The 18532-nt window shown below is 38.8% G+C and overlaps 1 protein-coding gene across 7 annotated transcripts in view; it reads right to left on the bottom strand.

The window, feature by feature from the left end:
• Positions 1-17060, bottom strand: part of ZFYVE16 (zinc finger FYVE-type containing 16) — a 58482-nt gene extending 41422 nt beyond the window's left edge. Inside the window, exons 1-4 of one of the 7 annotated variants that reach the window (XM_043913500.1) lie at positions 16663-17060; positions 13481-13604; positions 2943-3051; positions 50-2304 (exon numbers count right to left, since the gene is read on the bottom strand). In XM_043913500.1, the coding sequence (XP_043769435.1) occupies positions 50-2304; positions 2943-3012 (2325 nt within the window). In that variant the 5' untranslated portion in view covers positions 3013-3051; positions 13481-13604; positions 16663-17060. Of the gene's footprint in view, positions 1-49; positions 2305-2942; positions 3052-13480; positions 13605-16381; positions 16572-16662 lie in introns of those variants that run through there. The other 6 variants (XM_043913504.1, XM_043913497.1, XM_043913499.1 and 3 more) reach the window with 6 other exon arrangements.
• Positions 17061-18532: the final 1472 nt, after the last annotated feature.

Genomic DNA, 18532 nt, shown 5'->3' with positions numbered 1-18532 from the left:
CATTTAAAATGCCTCAAAAGAATAAAAGACAAACATTTTTATAGCTTACTTTTCCACATGCTCGGCAATGATGTCTCCGTTTCGTAAAAGTAAATTTGACTTGGCAGTTCATACAATTTGGAGCTTCTGAATCAGGAACCCAAGTAGGTTGTTTCTGGCCCAAAACAAGGCCATCTTTGCAAGTGTTTGCAGGAAGAGACTCTTCATTTGCAGTTACAAAACTGGACCCACCTTCAAAATTACTTTCTATATCAATGTAATTAGAATTGAAGCTAACCTGAGGGTCAGTCACAGAATCTGTAGTATAGGTGGCTGGAACAGTGGTATTTGTTATCCTGGGTTTACTTTCAGGCATATTTGGAATATCCAGTTTATTTGGTTCCTTTGAACTCCTTGTTCTTGATGGAACACTAAACAATTGCTTAGGTCTGGCCCCTCTAACATGAACAGACTGACTGTTACTATCAGAGACTGATAATTCATTTGTAATCTCAGACTTACTGCTAGATAACCCTTGTTCAACTGGAACTGTACTTTTTTCACCTAAAGAAAGGCTACCATTTTCAGCTGTATTTTGTTTATCAACTGTTTCACAAATCATATTAATACCAGGACTTTCCCCAGTAGCTCCTGCTTCAGCATTGAAATATATATTATCAATACTTCCATCATCTAGGCCTTTCATATCTATCTGATTCATTTGAGACTTTGCATCATTTATATTTTCTTCAAATGATTTTATGTTACTCGTTTGAAGATACTGTTCAGTGAGAAAGGCATCAAGTTCAGCATCACTAATTGGTGCGCCACTTTTCATGCCTTCATCAATGTTAAAGTAATCTAAGTCTTGTCCATCAATATCACTGCTTGAAAAAGTGAGACCTTCACAATGATCAGGAGATTCTGGGGCACTAGCACCAGAAAGCTCTATTTGAGATTCTGCGGGTGTACAAGAACTGCTGTTATCAGGGTAATCCACAGATTCAACTCTAATTACCATCTGGTTAGAATCTACCTTTCTATCTCCCATCTTTTCAGTTAATGGCTGATGAAGTATGTTTTTACATTTATCCTGTTTCAAAAGATCAGTCTCCTTCAAAGATTCCCCACCTGGAGTAACTTTCTTCTGTATTTCTTCATGTACAGTCACTGCATCCTGTACATTATCTTTATTTTCATTCTGGGGTAAAAAATCACCATGACCTTTACTGTCAATTAAAGATCCACACAAAGACCCAGGTACTGGAAGACAGGACAGTGAGGAGTATGTATTTTCACTTGAAACATGTAAAGCTGAAGCAGAATCTTGGATTACATCTCTATTATCATTAAGATCTAAATTTCTGGAGTCTTCTTTTGCAGATTCTTTTATAAATATAGCAGTCCTATCTTCCTCAATGGAAAAGTCGGGTAACTTGGAGCTTTCATCTCTTACATTTGAATCATTTAAGCATAAGCCTCCATTTTTTGGAAGACTGCTGCCTCCTTCTTTTAAACATTCTGTGGCAGCTTTACCTGGCACCTCTTCCTCTTCTTCTACCAAACAGCCAACAGCTTTTACTAACTCACATAGCTGGTTCTTGTGTTGTGGGTGGTCTTTGGCATCAAACACTTTGGAACTTTGTTGAGTCAAAGCAGATGGCATGCTAAAATCAACAACTGGTTCTGACTGATTAGAGATCTTTTTATCCTCTACATTTTCTTTCTCATTGTAATTACATGAATCTGAAAGTGCTGTATCCACTTTTACACCAAATTCTGTAGTTCCACTGATTCCTCTGCTTTGTAATTCAGAGCTGACATCATTCTGTTCCTCTCTGACTGTATTATTACCATGGTCTGTTGAAGACACACAGAAAGTTTCTGACACTGAAGATAAATCCAGTCCAATCAAGGAATCTGCACTAGACTTCGAATCATCTGGCAATAGTTTTTTAATATCTTCTTCACTATTAGTTACATGAACTAAATTACCCATGTCACTTATCAGATCACAGACAGGTTTACTACATCGTCCCATATATAGGGGCTGGATTTCATCTGAAGTGCCACCATCCACAGAAGAAAGGAGATCAAGCCCTGTTACATTTTTTTCATTCTGTATAGAAGTTAGTCCCTCAAGTATTTCTTCAGTCAGGGCAATCTGATTTGTCTCATAACCTGTTTCTGATGAGACACAACAATTAATGCACTGTTGATCCTTTGGTAGCAATGAAGTTACTTGTGAGGCAGTCAACTCCGAAGAGACTGAATAGTGCTTAGAATCATATGCCTTTTGTGCATCTTGGAGATAATCTTGTTCATCTAATTAAAACAGGAATATAATGTTAGTCAGGAGACCCAAATCAAAATTATTACAAAGATGTTATGGTTTCTACAACTTCTAAGCTTGTTTTTTTAGACCAGAGATAGATTACTCTCTTACTGATAATAATTTCAGAATTATTTTTATTTAGATTTAAACTATTTGGGGTTTTTACCTTTAAATGTAGATGTCATAATATGATAGAAACTCTACTTAAAATAACTGTTGCACTATAAAAACCAGACTGAGGAGAAGCTGCAAAACGATCTAACTTCTCTGTGCTGCCCGCCAGGTTCCTTGTCTTCATCCTGAGACAGGGAAGACATGATCTTTCATAGTAACGAAATACCAATTTCATGAAGAACTCTCAAGTTGCTTTTAGCTGGTTCATATGCTGAAAAGAAAGGTCTTTCTTTTACCTAAATTTATATCTGGAAAGAAACGTCTAGTTTTCTTACTTCTATGTCTGGCTATTGGTTCTATTCAGTATAAGATTACACTAATTCATTATAATGAGATATGTGAATGTTTTACAGAAGATAACCATGTGACCAAAATTGAAACCATATTTTGCTAAGAGTACTAATTACCAACATTTTAAAATTACATTAATGGTACAAATAAAAAATCAACAAACCTGGATTCTGTTCAAAATCATCGAGAAGTCTGTCCAAGTCACTGACTGCTGCTTTAAAATAACTGTCCATTCTACTTGTAGACTTATTCAGAATTTAATTCTTGTGTGGCTAAAAAATACAAAGTATGATAGTTCCTTTAATTCATTATATTCCTTTAATTCCACGTATTGCATGCCAAGAAACATAGTTAGGGAATAGACACAAATAAAATTTAAGAGTATTGTTTTGAAGAATCTGTGATATATTTGGGGAAATTCCTCTATACATACAAAAATGACATGAAAACAAACTCTTAACAACATAACACGTATACAGAAACTACTGTAAAATTTAAAACACTCATCTAAATAACTCATGGGTCAAAGAATTCATAGCTGAAAACTAAAAATAGCTGTAAGTACCATGTATCAAATAATATAAAATATACTACATATAAATAATACTGCATGTAAAAACTTGTGAGAATCAGTAAAAGTGGCACTTCAACAGATACAAAGAGACTTAGATGCTTAAACTAGGAAAGAAAGAATGAAAACAAGCTAAGAGCAGAAATTAAAGAAACAGAAAATAAGCATACAAGAGAGGTACAAGAAAGCTAAAATTAACTTTATGAATAAAGTAGATGAACCTTTGATCCGTGGCACAAACTCCGCCAAATAAGCCTGAGAGACCTTGAAGGAATCTATCAATGACTAATGGGAAAATATAAAAGAACACAGGGGCTAAGCTGAAGGTGATCCCACTGGCTTAAATGGGACAAGTGAAGATCAAATAAATGAGGCCTGACCACAAATCAAGAGGATTAGACACACACACACACACCAAGAGATCATAATGATACTAAAAACAGAAACAAAAACCATCACTCATTAGAGGGTTGCTAGGGCAGTAACCCATTACTCTGAAAATTGATATATTAAGAGAAAAGAACTAAGAATTTATTTTGCCCTTTATTTACAAAATGTACTTTAGGATAACAAAATAGTTGATAAGGAAGAGTTCTTTAGATAAGAATTCCAGTTGATAAATGCAGAAGGATGTTAACATTTTAAAAATCATCTCTTTACAGTCCCTACTGCAATAAATTGACTAGGCAATGGCTATCAATGGATGTCAAAACTGTTGAATGAAAGGCTGGTGGGAAACTTTATAACGTGGGATCAGGCCAATACATATGAATCCGGTGATCAATTTCACTATCAATAAATGTGAAAGAACCAAACATTACGTGCTTTATGTGGAAAACACAGAATCACATACAAAATATTCCTGCCTTAAAAAATAAAAACAGTAACTGACTCCAAATCTAATCAAGCTTTTAGCACTAACTGCATGCTTACAGGAAATTCAAGCATAGAGCGACAAGTTAAAGGACGTCATAAGAAAGCAATTAAGACTAAGTGCAGACCAGGGAACACTTCCAGCAATGTTCCTCAAACAGTTGATAGTGAATGACTTTTTAAGCTTTCAGTCTGTTACAAACTGTTACTTTTGTAAAACACAATACAAATTTTGCAGTAATATACAAACAAAAAGATATACATTATTAAACACATGTGAATGGTGGCCTGGAGTAAGGAAAAGGAGAGGGAAATGAAAGATACAAGACAATAAACAAATGAGAGCGCTTTACTAGAGCCACTGATGATAGTTACCACAAACTGCAACACAAGACTCAAAAAAATGATACTTTAAAGACGTAATTAAAAAGGTTAGAGTTTAATACAGAATCAAAGAACTGAAGACCTATCTGAAGAAATAACCTCAAATGCAGCCCAGAGAAATAGGGAAGAAGTAAATATGAAAAGAAGTTAAGAAACATGGATGACAGAATGAGACTGGCGCCCTACCAGGAGGATGGAGAGCACGGAACAAGCATGCTTGTAAAGATACTGCTAGGAGTTCCAGCACTGATCAAAGGCACAACAGATACAGGCCACCCATTACCAAGCAACATAAACACAGCTGACCCTTGAACCACATGGGTCTGAACTGCACAGTTCACTTACATGCAGGTTTTTTTCAATAGTAAATACTGCACAATCAGGGTTGGTGGAATCATGGATATGGAAGAACCATGGATACGGAGGACTTACTATAGGTTATGGAAGAATTTTTGACAGCAGAGAAGGTCAGCATCCCTAATCCTCATATGGTTCAACAGACTACAAAGAGGAATCCATAGTTACTCTATAGTGAAACTTTTGAATCCTGAAGACAGAAGAGACAGGAGGAAAGGGTCATCTTCAAAGGAACAATTAATTATCCTAGCACAAGGTAAACTTCAGAACAATTCTCAATAACAATGGTATGTCATCCTAATTCATTTAAGTGTATTACTTCTATTTCCATAAATTGTGGTTATACCATACATATACAAAAGTACATGAAAACACACAGACACCAAAAGAACTAAAAGGAACTTGGAGGAAGAGATAATATAGGAAGAAGAAACATCAAAGAAACTTTCATTCTCAGAAAAAAAGCAACACAACTATGAAACAGCAACAGGAAGCCATACATTAGGAATATATGGAGAAAAAAGTAATCATGGAAATTGATAGCAGCAATCTAAAAATTCAAGTGAGGCTGACAGGATGAAGTAGAAGCAGTGCTTAGAGGGGTTTTTAATAGTATTAAGTGCATATATTAAAAAAGGAGAATGATCTAAAAATCCATCCTCTCAGTTTCCATCTTGGGAAATCAGAAAAAAAAGCAATTTAAGGCCAAAGTAGGTAGCAGAAAAGATAAATAAAATACATTAGAGCAGAAATCAATAAGTTAAAAACAGGAAAACAACAAAGAAATGAAGAAAATCACTGAAACCAAAAACTCTTTACAAAAGTAAAGTTGATAAACTAGGCTAATTTTAAAAAAGAGAGAAATACAAATTACCAATATCAGAAATGAGAGAGGGGTCATAACTACTAGTCAGGACACTTAGTGATATCATGGACACTTAGAGAAAAATAGAGGAATATTATGAACAACCCTATATCCCCAAACATGATCATTTCAATGAAATGGACCAATTTCTTGAAAAACACAAACTACCAAAATTCACGCAGGAGAAACAGGTAACCTAAAGTCCTACATATATCAATGAAACTGAATTAATAATTAAAAAACCTTCCACAAAATAAGTCACCAAGTCTAGACAGCTTCACTTGTGAATTTTATCAAACATTTAATGAAGAAATGATCCCAATTCTCCAAAGTCTCCTCCAGAAAAATGAAGCAGAGGGAACACTTCCTGAATCATTCTATAAAATCAGCATGACTCTAACACCAAACCATAAAGACATTACAGGAAAGGAAAACTGCAGACCAATGTAGCTTACGAACATAGACGTAAAAATCTACAACAAGATCTACCAAACTGAACCCAACGGTGCATAAACAGAATTATACACCACCACCAAATGGGATTTATCCAGGTACACAAGGGGGGTTCAACATCTGAAGATTAATCAATGTAATGTACCACATCAACAGACTAAAGAAGAGTTATCAAATAATCATACTGACTGAGGCAAAAGAAAAACCATTTGACAAAACCCAATACTCATGATAAAAACTCTCAGCAAATTATGATTAGAGGGGAACTTCTTCAGTTTGGTAAAGAGTATCTACAAAATACCTATAGCTCCTTCCATGGACACATCAAAATTACTATTTATTTTTAAAATATTTATTTATTTATTGTGGCTGTGCCAGGTCTCAGCTGTGGCATGTGGTTATCTTCGATCTGTTGTGGCATGCAGGATCTTTTAGTTGTTGCAGGCAAACTTAGGTGCAGCATGTGGGATCTAGTCCCCTGACCAAGGATCAAACCCAGGCTCCCTGCTTTGGAAATGCAGGGTCTTAGCCACTGGACCACCAAGAAAGTCCTAAGATTACTATTTAAAGAGCAACACTGATGAGAACTTGCAGAAAAGATCTTCTATAACTTAATATAAGAAGAAACCACAACAAGACGGGCAGGAAAGGTGGAGACATGGTACAGTTAAGACGCACAGCCCTGGGTGGGTGACCCATAAACAGCATGAACGATCGCAGAGGTTCTGCCCAAGGAATGAGAAGGCTGAGCCCCGCAGCAAGTTTCCCAGCCTGGAGGTCCTGCAACAGGAGGACAAGCGCCCTCAAACATTAGGCTTTAGGCTTACACTCAGGAAAGCCAGAGGGCCGGGAGAAAGAGAGACTTAAGAGTTCACACAAAATCACACATGCTCTGAGATCCAGGGCAGAAGCAGTAATTTGAGAGGAGGTTGTGTCAGACTCACTTGCTGATTTCAGAGAGCCTCTTGGAGAGGCAAGAGGCAACTGGGACTTACCCTGGGGACACAGATGCTGGCATCGGTGATTCTGAAGAGCTCATTGTACCATTTGGATACTTGTGATGATAAGCATCATTCTGGCTTATTAGCCATAAGATCTGGACCCAACCAACAGCAGGCCAGCATCAGCTCCAGGACACCCCAGATCTCAAAGCCACCCATGTCAGGAAACAGCCCCACCTACCGGTAGGCCAACACCAGCCTCAGGACCCAGCGTCGCCCACTAATGGGCCAGTACTAGTCCTGGGCCAATCAGCTCATGACCCAGCCCTGTCCACCAGCAGTCCAGCATCAGGATTGGGACACCCCAGGCCATACAGCCAGCCATGCCAGGACCTGCCCCTGCCACCAGCAGCGGGCAGCCTTCACACTTAGGGCCTGGCAACCAAACCAGAGGTCAGCCACACCTACCAGGATGCCCACAGCAGTCGTCACACCACAAAGGAAGGGCCCATGCCGTCCACCCAGAGTGCACTCCCTACAGCACAGAGGTCTGCGGACGAGAGGGGAGAGGGCCATGGACACCACAGGACACCTTCTACATGAGGCCACTAGTCCAAGAGCAGGAAGTGCAACCCACCTACCAAACACACAGAGTCAGAGACAGAATGAGGCAACAGGAGAGTACGTCCCAAATGAAGGAATAAAAGAAAACCCCAGAGGAAGAACTAAGTGGAGATAAGCAACCCACTTGATAAACAGTTCATGGTAATGATCACAAAAATGCTCAAGCACTTGGTAGAAGAACAGATGAACACGGTGAGAAATTAGTTCCTAGCAAAGAATTAGAAAACATAAAGAACCAAACAGAGTTGGAGAATACAGTAACTGAAAGAAAAAAATACACTGGAAGGAATCAGCAGTAGGAAAATACAGACGAACAGATCAGTGAACTGGAAGACAGAGTAGTAGAAATCACTCAAGCTGAACAGGAAAAAAAAAAAGAATTCAGGGGAAAAAAAAAGACAAGAGACCTCTGAGACGACATTAAATGTACTAACTTTACATTATAGGAGTTTCAGGAGAGGAGGAGAGAAAGGAGCAGACACATATTGCACATACTGCAAAACACATAACTGATAAAGGACTTGTATCTAAAATCCTCAAAAAAACTCTTAAAATTCAATAATTATTGGGCTGGCCAAAAAGTTCGTTCAGATTTTCCATACGATGTTACGGGAAAACCTGAAGGAACTTTTTAGCCTACCCCAATAGATAATAAACAATCCAGTTTAAAAACAGGCAAGAGTTCTGAACAAATATGTCTCCAGACAAGAAAGGAAATCAATCCTGAATATTCATTGGAAGGAATGATGCTGAAGCTCCAATAGTTTGGCCACCTGATAACAAAGAGCCAACTCATTGGAAAAGACCCTGATACTGGGAAAGATTGAGGGCAAGAGGAGGAGGAGGCAACAGAGGATAACACAGGGTGGATGGCATCACTAACTCAATGGACATGAGTATGAGCAAGCTCCAGGAGATGGTGAAGGACAGGGAGGCCTGGCGTGCTGCAGTCCGTGGGGTCACAAAGAGCCAGACACGACTGAACAACAACATATAGCACAGGGAACTCTGCTCAGTTCTCTGTAATAACCTAAATGGGAAAAGATTTTTAAAAAGAATGGGTACATGCATATGTATAACTGAATCACTCTGCTGTACACTGAAACAAACAATTATTGTTCATCAGCTGTACTCCAACATAAAATAAAAGTTCAAAGGCTTCCCTGGAGGCTCAGTGCTGAAGAATCCACGTGCCATGCAGAAGACACACGTCTGACCCCTGGTCTGGGAAGACCCAGATGCCACGGAGCAACTAAGTTTGTGCCACAACCGCTGAGTGTATGTGCCGGAGCCCAGGAACCACAACTACTGAAGCCCTCGCGCCCTAGGGCCCATGCTTTGAGACAAGAGCAGCCACTGCAATGAGAAGCCCATGCACCACAAAAAAGAGCCCCTGCTCACTGTAACTAGAGAAAAGGCTGCACAGCAATGAAGACCCAGCACAGCCAAAAATGAAATATATAAAATTACTTTTTAATTTAAAAAAGATGAAAAAGTTGCAAACACGCATACGATAAAACACTGAACATTATTTATCTTTAGAGAACTATAGATTAAGATAATAAGATACCTTTTCGCATCTACTACAATGGCTGAAATTTTAAAAAAAACCCTGACAATACCAAATGCCCCAAGGAGGCCAAGCAGCAAGAACTTTCATTTAGGAATGCAACGTGTAAGGTGACCTGGGAAGACACCTTGGTGGTCTCTTATAAAACTACACATTGTCTTACCATATGATCCAGCAACGGTAATACTAGGTATTTACCCAACTGATTTAAAGATTTATGTCCACACAGGCACTTAGGTGTGAAAGTTTATAGCAATGTTATTCATAACTGCCAAAATGTGGAAGCATCCAAGATGTCCTTCAATAGGTGAGAGGATAAATAAACCTTGGTACATCCACGCAATGGAATTTAGTTATCCACTGAATATTATTCAGTCATATGAAGAAATATACTATCAAGCCACAAAAAGATGGATGAATTTTAAAGGGGTATTGCTAAAGAAGTCAGTCTAAAAAAAATCTATGTACTACTATAGGTTTCTAATTTTATGATATCCTGGAAAGGGTAAAACTAGATAGGCAGTAAATAATACATCAGTGATAACCAGTGATCTGGACTAGGGGAGGACTGAACAGGTAAAGCAAAGTGGATTTTTTAGAGTGGTGAAATTATTCTGTAGAATACTATAATAGTGAATACAAAACATTAAGTGTTTGTTAATACCCATACAACTTTATAATACAAAGAACAATCTCAATGTATGCAAATTTAAAAAATATTTAGAAGACTGGAGAACTCAGATGGAACACAGAATTTGAAAAAAAAAAAGTCTAAATGCATTATGAATACATAAAACAACCATGCTGAAGAGGGTGGAAAAATAAAAGTTCTACCTTGGGAAATGAGTTGAGTCTAAAAGCAACACAAGCATTATATTCTAGTTCAGGGATTCCCAACCTCCGGGATCTAATGCCTCTGGGGAAGAGCTGATATAATAATAATAGAAATAAAGTACAGAATAAATGTAATGCACTTGAATCATCCTGAAAGCACCCTACCCACCCCGGTTCATGGAAAACTTGTCTTCCGTAAAACTGATCCCTGGGCCAACCACCCAGCAGAACCACTGCTCTAGTTGATAAAACTGTTTCTCATGGGGGTATAGGTTAATTCTGAAACCATCATACACATGTTAGAAATGAAATTAAATAAATGGATGGCTGATGGTGGGAGCAAGGTCTCCCACTTTCAGAGGGAAAGGTTATAGTTAAGTTAGGGGGAAGAAGCTAGAATATGATCCATACGGTAACAAATTTGAGCTGGAGACATCAGAATAAATTCATGTTCATCTTAATATGCACACAGGGGGTTACACATCTGTAATAATTTTTAACTTGAAATATTTGCAGATATTATCATAAACCCATTTACCTCTTGCTCCATCAGCTGAAAGGGCCTAAAATCAAGACAGTCCTAGCGACAACAAACACACTTGAGCCAGGGCCTGGTTTCTTCAACAGAAGGAACCAAGGTTCCTTGCAGAAATGGCTGACTCTAAGACTGGGACAGGAAATATACAAGAAGGGCATGGAGTATCTTGTAACGCCAGAAAGTAAGGAAACGCATGTGCACAGACACTGCACACACACTATGAACGAGGTATGTCAAAATCTACCTCCCATTCGGTCTTTTTCAGGAACTACTAGAAAATGTACTTTGCCAACATGAAGGTAACAGACACCAAGGAAGAAAGACCTGACATCCTAGAAACAAGCTATCCACCACAGGGGAGAGACAAAAGAAATTCACAGATGACCATAAACGACACTTCAGGAAGACAGCTGTGCAACAGGTCTAGAGAGCTACCCATCAAGATGGAAGCAGGGTGACAGGAAAGATGCTGCAAAGTAAACAGACAGATTATCTGATACATGAGAATCTACCAAAAGATTTACGTCTTGTCTGAAAGGTTGTTAACATATTAAATAAAAGATGAAAAAAGATATATTAAGAAACGAAGATAATTTTAACTATAGGAAAAACACAAAATTATCTAAGAACGTATCATTATAATATACTACCTAGCTCAGCTGCACAAAATATTTACATGGTTAAACAACGTGTGCTGGGACCCTTTGGATTGTAGCCCACTAGGCTCCTCTGTCCATGGGATTTTTCAGGCAAGAATACTGGAGTGGGTTGCCATGCCCTCCTCCAGGGGATCTTCCAACCCAGGGATGGAACCTGCGTCTCCTCGTCTCCTGCATTGCCAGGCAGATTCTTTACCACTGAACCACCTGGGAAGCCCCTAAAAATTAACATATAACATGCAAACATAAAGGAGAGAAGTGCGGTATTTAAATGTGGAGGTTGGTATAACAAAACTAAACTCCCACCTTCTGTAATAGAAGTTGGTAAATAATATCTAAAACTTATTTGTTTACTTTGTGGTAAGATAGGAGTAGGAGAGAGAGAGAGAGAGCTGTATAAGAAAGTGTCTTATTTAAAAACCTAGAGGTGAAAAATAGAGTTGAATAATTGCTGACTGTGGGGCAACATTTCTCCATAAAGGTTCTGTGAGAGAATTAATCCTTAATGCCCTGAGGCGTCCACTCTATGTGATGAATTAACTTACAGTTGGCCCTCCATATCCACAGCTCCTCAGTATCTGAAATTCCTCTGTATCCATGGATTCAACCAAGCAGGATCATGTAGTACTGTAGTATTTATTTACTACTGGAAAAAATAAAGGTCCACGAATAAGTGGACCTGCAGTTCAAACTTCAGTTGTTCAAGGGTCAATTATAGTTATAAATCACCCCTTGGGGGAACTGAGAAAGCAGTTGGTCAAATTATTTTCTGTGTTTGTGATTCCGATGAGGAACATTTAGAAAAGCTGCTTCTGCTTTTGCTTCTGCAGAGGGGGATTTATGGGAGAGGATGAGGGCAGAGGGCTGTTTTTCATTATAAGTCTTGTAGTATTATTTCATTTTTTAAATTATGTACAGGTATCCTTTAGATAAATATTATGTTAAAAATAAACATAGCAAAAAGTAATAAAGGAATTCTGAATACAAAATGTATTAAAAAAAATAAAGTGCAGAACTGAAGGAAACACTTCTCATTAGAAAAAGCCAGATAATTTCTCTTAAAGAATATAGAATTTATTAAGTAATACTTAACAAAGTATTTCTACTTATAAAGTATTTCTATCTAAATAGCACTGTATTACTAAGCACTATGTTCTTTAAGGCACCCAAAAGATACAAAAAAAGTAGGATAATTAATCATAATCTAATAATTTATAAAAGGTATGATGGGGTGTGTGCTTAGTCACTCAGTCATGTCCAACTCTTTGCGACGCCATGGACTGTAGCCCACCAGGCTCCTCTGTCCACAGAATTCTCCAGGCAAGAATACCAGAGTGGGTTGTCATTCCTTTCTCCAGGGGATCTTCCCGACCCAGGGATCAAACCCTGGTCTCCTGCACTGCAGGCAGATTCTTTACCATCTGAGCCAGCAAGGAAGTATGATACTGAAATCTTTTGACATGAAATCTTATTAAACTGCACATACTTCCCATTTCAATCAAGACTGAGTTTATGTGCCAGTAATCTACCTTGTACAGAAGACACAAAATACAAGACATACTCCCTATTCTAAGGAATTTTATTTACATGTGCACAATAACCTGCTTTAAGTAGTATCTTTACTCACTTGGTTATTTATGTACACATAATTTTACAAACAAATATTTACACTATTTAGTTTTAAAAAAATGATTTTTAAAAATCTCTTCATGAGTGAAACCAAATTGGCAACAACGTGGAAGATTTGCCAGAAAACAAAAAACCAACAGTAAGGATGCTCCTAAAATGGTTCAAGTGAGAGATGATGAGAGCCTGAACTGAGACAGATTAGACAGAAAGGAAACAGATACAAAAGTGGCTAGAGAATGGTGACTTTTGGAGAGTGAAAACAAGGGAGAAAGCTAGGATTAGCTAGGTTGCCATCACAAGTGAGTAGGTGGCCAGCAGTACCACTGACCACAGCGGACCATACAAAGAGGAGCAGGACTGAGGGAAAACAAAGAGTTTGCGTTTGAACTGGTGTTTGAAGTACCTTGAGAATGTCCTGGGGGAGATGTCCAATAGGTAGCTGAATGTAAGGATCTGGAATGCAGGAGAGAGGTCTGAGATAAAGATTTGGAAATTGGCAGCACATAGCTGTTAACAGATGAAATCACCTAGGAAGAGAATACAGAAGAGGACAGGAGCCTGATATCAGAAAACTAAAGGTCACAACTGGTATTCCTAAAGCCACTCTGAAAGAACTTTGCCCAGAGTTCTACGTACTTCTATAGAAAAATATCCAGTATATAATGTTAAAAGACAAAAAAAAGAAAAAAATCAAACTATAAAAACTCATGCATAGTACAAACTCATTTTTACAAATAAGTTGTAAAAAAAAAAAAAAATAGTATTAGCCAAGGGCACAATGAAAAAAAAAACAGAGGAGCAAACGCCAAACTATTAATAATGGTGTCTGAGATTATGTAAGCTTTTCACATCTATGTTATATGTCCTTATAGTATTTTTTAACAAAAATAAACTACTATAAATGGGAAAAAAGTTAATTTTGTTCCTTTCCTTCAAAAAATGATAGCATGTATCCTTATAATATAAAAAGATAATACAAATCTTTTAGAAAAACACTTGGACACTGGACCATAAATAGGCAAAAAATATGAACAAACAATTAGTAAAATCATGAAAAAAAATTCAGTGTACAGTCTGTACTATCAAAGTAACACAAATTAGAATACATACCTTTAGCTGCCTACTAAATCAGAATACAATCTTTCTAATAATAAAAGCACACATGGTTGGTAAGGGTCTGATAAAAAGAGCCTCACAGACCCTGATGATAAGAAGTAAATCGGTATACTCAGTCAGGGGAACAATATGACGATATATACCAAAAGACTCAAGAAAGATTCCTAAGATTTGATCTAATAATTCACATTTCATAAATTCAAGAAAATAATTCAAAACAACTAAAATTATGCAAAGATATTTTGCCAGATCATTAATTAAAACAATCTAGACACCAACATTAGGATATAAAAGATTATGTAGACATCAAAAGTAATGTTTACGTCTGTCAAGACAAAGGTACATACTCTATGACCTAGCAACTCTACTTCTAAAGAAACACTAGTACTATACTCAAGAATACATTACAAAGAACTTTCAATGTTGCAGTGTTTGTAATAGTGAAAACTGCAAAGAACCTAACAGCTCATTGATATGAGAATGATTAAATCAGCCTTTTCAAACTGTGGCCTGAGGGCCCCTAAAAACCCCAAATCTTTCTGGGGGTGAAGACCTTCCTGTCCAAATATTTATCTGTGCAAGGATGGCTTTTCTTAATATGCTTCAGCTTAAATAAGGTAGCACACCAAATGAGATTCTACCTGTCTCCTACAATACCAGATGTTAAAGTGATCTACAAAAATGTAAAAAAAAACAAAAAACCACCTTTCTAATATTTTTTAAAAAATACTTTAGCTATTTTAAACATTATTTTTAATATATAATTAATTGGTTTATTGTTAATTTTAAATGAATAAATGAAAACTTTTAGTTTTCAGTTTCAATTTCTAAAGTAGTATATACACTTCATTAGAAAAACAAAAACTCTATTACTCTTCGATAATATTTAAGTGTAGAAAGGGAACCTGAGACCCACTGGATTAAATAAACTGTGATACTTTCATATTATCTAGCATATCAGGGGATGACAGTTAACAGGTAATTTAGTTTTACCTGTAATATAACTATTTCAAAAGATAGTTTGTTCATGTATCAGTAGTGTAATCAAAATCATAGTTATATCTATGAAGTTTTTTTAAAACATGGGGAAATGCTCAAAATATAATTTTAAGCAAGAAAAGTGGGTAATCCAACTGTATATAAAATCTCATCATCTTAATTAAGAAAATGCCACGGGGAAAAGACTCAGGTAAAAAGTCAAAATTAACTATTGCTGATTACCTTTAACTGTGGAATCATAGTTGATTATTTTCCCTTTTCCTTTAACATTAAAAAAAAATTACACTAAACACGCAGTTTAATATCCGGGGGAGGAAAAAAAAAGAAAGAAATTAGATGAAAAACTAGTTCTCCCAGATCAAACCACTGAACTGCTAATTCAAAAGACAAGCTCGAAACAATAAATTAAGGAACCTAATTCGATCAACAAGCTGCCTATTTTGTCAAAGAAAAAAATAGTTATCAAATGTGGGGGCTAGAGGGTGCAAGAACACCCTCAGTCTGGAATATAATAATAGGCAATCACAGTAGTACAAATGAAGTTAACAGTTTAAAAGTTAGATCACCTTTTATAATTTTTCAAAGGTACAAAAGAAAACGTAGACGGAAGGAACGCCGCCGCGTCCTTCGGGTCTAAAACGACGAGAAAAAAAATGCCTGGGTGCGGGAACAGGCTTCGCTAGAGCTCGGGCGGCGATGACAGATCGGTCTGCGGGGGCCGAGTCCTTTCGGCGCAGAGGCTGCCACTCTCTCGCGAGGAACGGCAGCCCCTCGGGCAGGCGCTGCACCCCCGCCCCGGCCGGACAGGCGGCCCGGGGTCACGGGGGGCGCTTCTCCCTCCACCCGCCGCGGCCCCAGGGGGTCGCTCCCCCGGGCAGCGCCGAGCACTCCGGGCGGCCCAGGTGGGTGGGACCCGGCAAACAGTCGCCGTGATTGCCATCCTAGCCTGGCCCGGCCCTCCAGGCTTTACCGAGGGGGCCGCTCAGGTTGAGGGTGCTGATTTCCCAGCCAGTTTCGTGGCGGGGAGGTCGGAAAAGGAATGGCTCCGGGGGGCCCAAGGCTCTGCCCCTGGAGGCGCAGAGGGCCAGACCCAGCGCCTAGCTCAGCGCGACCAGCGGCCACCCCGCCCCCTCCGGGAGGGCAACAGGGGTGAGAAGAAGCCAAGACGCCTGTAACAGGGAACTCTTACCTCCCCACACCCCTGCGGAGCTCTCTGACGACCTACCGAGACGCCGCGCGGAGGAGTGAAGGGCGACCCCGGCCGGGAGTCCAGAGAGTGCTAGACGTCGGCTCAAGGTTTGTTTCCAACCCCTTCCCTCCGCGACCGGGGAAAAAGCAGACAGCGCAGGCGCAGAAGAGGCTTTCCTCTGACTCGCACGCCCCCTCCTTCGGCGTCCGCGGCCTCCACTATCGCAAGGCGCCTGCGCGCAGCGATGCAGGGGTCTAAGCCCCGGGCCCTGGGCTTCTTACCGGAAATGCCTGAGGAGGCTCTGAGGTCGCGCGAATGCCGGGAAAATCGGCCGTAGGTTGGGAGTCGGTTTCTCACTAGAGGCCTTCGAGGCGGGATCCGGTGGCGGCCGGTGTCATTGTCCGGCTTCTTTCGTCCTTCGCTGACCTAGACGCAGCGCCCCCCGCCTCCCACCCCCGGCCTCCTGCGTCCTCCGGCCTGTACTGGACACACCCGCCTGCTGGGCAGCCAACCCGGCCTGCTCCCCCCGCCCCCGGCGCTGCTGCTATCCCGGAAAACCTCAGTTTTTTCTTTTTTTTTTGGCTTCAGACTAGTTTTGCAACCACCCCACCACCCCTCCTCCTGGCAGCAACAGAAATGCTCCTAACCCACTGCCAAGCCTTAAGCCCTCCAGCTGACTGGCCATTCCCAAGGGCTCTGTCTTTGCCTCTCACTTGCTTTTAGTTCTGCTTTTCTGACAGTGGCCACGAGAACAGCTGCCTCTTCTGTCTGCAAACAAAAGCTAACTCATCTGGAGAAGTAAACGTCAATCATGTGATGTATATTTGGGCTTCTTTGAGCTTTACTATTTTCACCACCAATTTCCTGTAAATTTAAATGAGGGATGAAAAGACATCAATGTGGGTGCAGGGTATTACAGACTAGGGAAAATAATCCATCGGTGGCCAAAAAGTTTTAAAATTCACAATCCATACTGGTCTTTCAGAAATTTCAAGAGCTTTAGCATCTCAAGAGTATTTCAGTCTGATGTAAATTTGTGGTGAAAAATTTGAGAGTCAGGATCCAAATCTACAACTTGGACGTATGGTTTGTAATCTTTCAAAGATACTTCATCTTGATTTTCCTAAACTCTGAAATGAAATTGTGTAGGTTTAGCTCAACAGGGAAACGTATTGATTTCTTAAAATAATTTAGTGAGCATCTGCTATGTGACAGACACTGCTTTAAGTGCTTTGCTTAGATTATTCATTTAATCCTAAGAATAATTCTACCAAGTGCAGTGTGCATTTTCTCTACTGTATGTATGCTGTTGCTCCCAGATAAATAAAAAGAAGTCACTAACCCTTATAGAAACAGTCTTACAGCAGTGATGCATGTATACAAGTGCCTATTTGAGATAGAAGTATTTATATTGCACAATGTGAGGACAAAGACTAGAAATAGAAAACACTTAAGACCTTAAACAGATAAATGGGAAAAGTGTCGACATGAACAGCAATTCACAAAATAAGAAATGTGTACTGCATGTTTTACTAATGTTCAAACTCATTAATATGAGAAGACAAAAGAGACATGTCCCCTGGATCTAATTAGTTTGTTTACTTTGTGAGTAAACTCCATTGGTGAGTGTAGAATGAAATGAGCACTCATGCCCTGTTGGGATATAAATGAGGACAAAGATTTTGTAAAGTTACTTGTCAACTCATTTCAAGAAATGTTCACATGACCTAATAAGTAGCTTTTCTTTTGGAAATTATAAGGATATATTTCAGAATACAAAGATTTAGATGAGTAACAGGAAAATATATCAAAAACTCAAATACCTTTCACATACAGATTGTACTTTGTATCACATTTATTTGTTTATGGGTGTTTCCTCTATAGAGTGCATTTTGCTAGGAGTTGTAAGTACTATAAAGATGGATAATTTATGATTTTTTCCCTGAAGAAGTTCACAATCCATTGTGTTATTCTTTCATTTATTAACATAAACAGCTGAAAGATTGCTGCAGTATAGTAAAATTACAAGAGCTGTGTGTAGATGCTTGGCCAACATTTCTTTGTTGGTTGAAATAAATCTACACATCAAATGCAATGCCCGAAAAAATATTAAGGAAAAAGAGTTCTTGGAAAAAGTTGAGTAATAATTGC

This window comes from Cervus elaphus, chromosome 9 (genome assembly GCF_910594005.1).
Source record: "Cervus elaphus chromosome 9, mCerEla1.1, whole genome shotgun sequence".
Lineage (NCBI taxonomy): Eukaryota > Metazoa > Chordata > Mammalia > Artiodactyla > Cervidae > Cervus > Cervus elaphus.
The sequence above is the reverse complement of the archived record's forward strand: the minus strand, read 5'-3'. Positions and strand labels throughout refer to the sequence as shown.